At 44.0% G+C, this 1130-nt stretch overlaps 1 protein-coding gene across 1 annotated transcript; it reads left to right on the plus strand.

Annotated features, from left to right (window-relative positions):
* The first annotated feature begins 217 nt into the window (after positions 1–217).
* LOC127095422 (gibberellin-regulated protein 14-like) lies at positions 218–853 on the plus strand. Its single transcript, XM_051034116.1, has one exon. It carries the CDS (start codon positions 218–220, stop codon positions 851–853), a length of 636 nt encoding a protein of 211 aa, XP_050890073.1.
* Positions 854–1130: the final 277 nt, after the last annotated feature.

Below are 1130 nucleotides of genomic sequence, written 5' to 3' on the forward strand. Positions count from 1 at the left end.
AGTATGGGGGTCATTGACAGAGTCTTAGTCAAACCCACTATGGACACCTCCTGGGATGCTCTGAAGGATGAAAGGAAGATACCTCATGCAATGTATCTTTTCTCCAATATAGATTCCCCCAGAGGTTATTTCTCATTACCTTCAAGACCTGGCGTCTCAAGGTATCGACATTTCATACTTCTCTGTGGACTGGATACCAAAACATCCACCCAACTTTATGAAGAGGATGAGAGAGCCCTCTGAGAGGAAGTCAAAGAAGAAGACTATGAAGCTTGGAGAATCTACATCAATGCAAAAGCTGCTTGTGCCTCTGGACTCCTCCGCTCCAAGTAAGTCATATCTCTCTAAAGCTCGTTTACATTCTGGATCTAAGAAAGTATCTTCCTCCCTACCTCAACCATCTCCTACATATACTCCCTTTAAACCCATTATCTCCATCCCAACTCCATTTGAACCTCACAACTCTGAAACAACCACATCCTCACCCACTCTACAAAAATTCGACCTTACCACCACAACACTTCCTGTATCTGAGGCCTTACTTTTTCATGAACCCATTTCACCTCCCCCATCCACTCCCTCATCTCCTCCATACTACGACCTTTCCTCCGAATATGAGCAGCCAGAAATCCCTGACCCTTCCTCTCCAACCTTGGCTCAACTCCAAGACACATCAAACTCTAAACAGACCTTATATGTCCCAGAAACCTCAGAACCTACACCATCTCTCTCCACACCTCCTTCAGCATCCTCAATAAACCTACCAACTTTTAAACCTCCCACTGAACCTTCTGAAACCACCCCAATTCCCTTTGAACCCATTAATCCAACCTCTGAACCTGAACCAACCTAAACCAACCCTAGAAGAGTCATTTGCTTTATTCTCAGAATGCTCGGTAGTGAAGCTTAGAACGCTATCTAAACAATCTAGTCTAAGTGATAATCCTTTTGAAGTTAGGACTCACTGGAATGGATATCTCAGATGGATGATATATGAGGTCTTCAAGTTGAAATAACTCTCTGAACAAGTCAGAAACAACTATGTCAGAGGAGCTGAGGAGAGACTAGAGGCACGTCTGGCCAAGGAAGCTGAAGAGAAAGAAGGACATGAAGTTGAAGAAAAGGCTAGG

This window comes from Lathyrus oleraceus, chromosome 6, assembly GCF_024323335.1.
Source record: "Lathyrus oleraceus cultivar Zhongwan6 chromosome 6, CAAS_Psat_ZW6_1.0, whole genome shotgun sequence".
Classification (NCBI taxonomy): domain Eukaryota; kingdom Viridiplantae; phylum Streptophyta; class Magnoliopsida; order Fabales; family Fabaceae; genus Lathyrus; species Lathyrus oleraceus.

Coding starts and splice junctions, on each gene's coding strand:
- LOC127095422 (XM_051034116.1), top strand. CDS start 218: ATGAAGAGGATGAGAGAGCCCTCTGAGAGGAAGTCAAAGAAGAAGACT.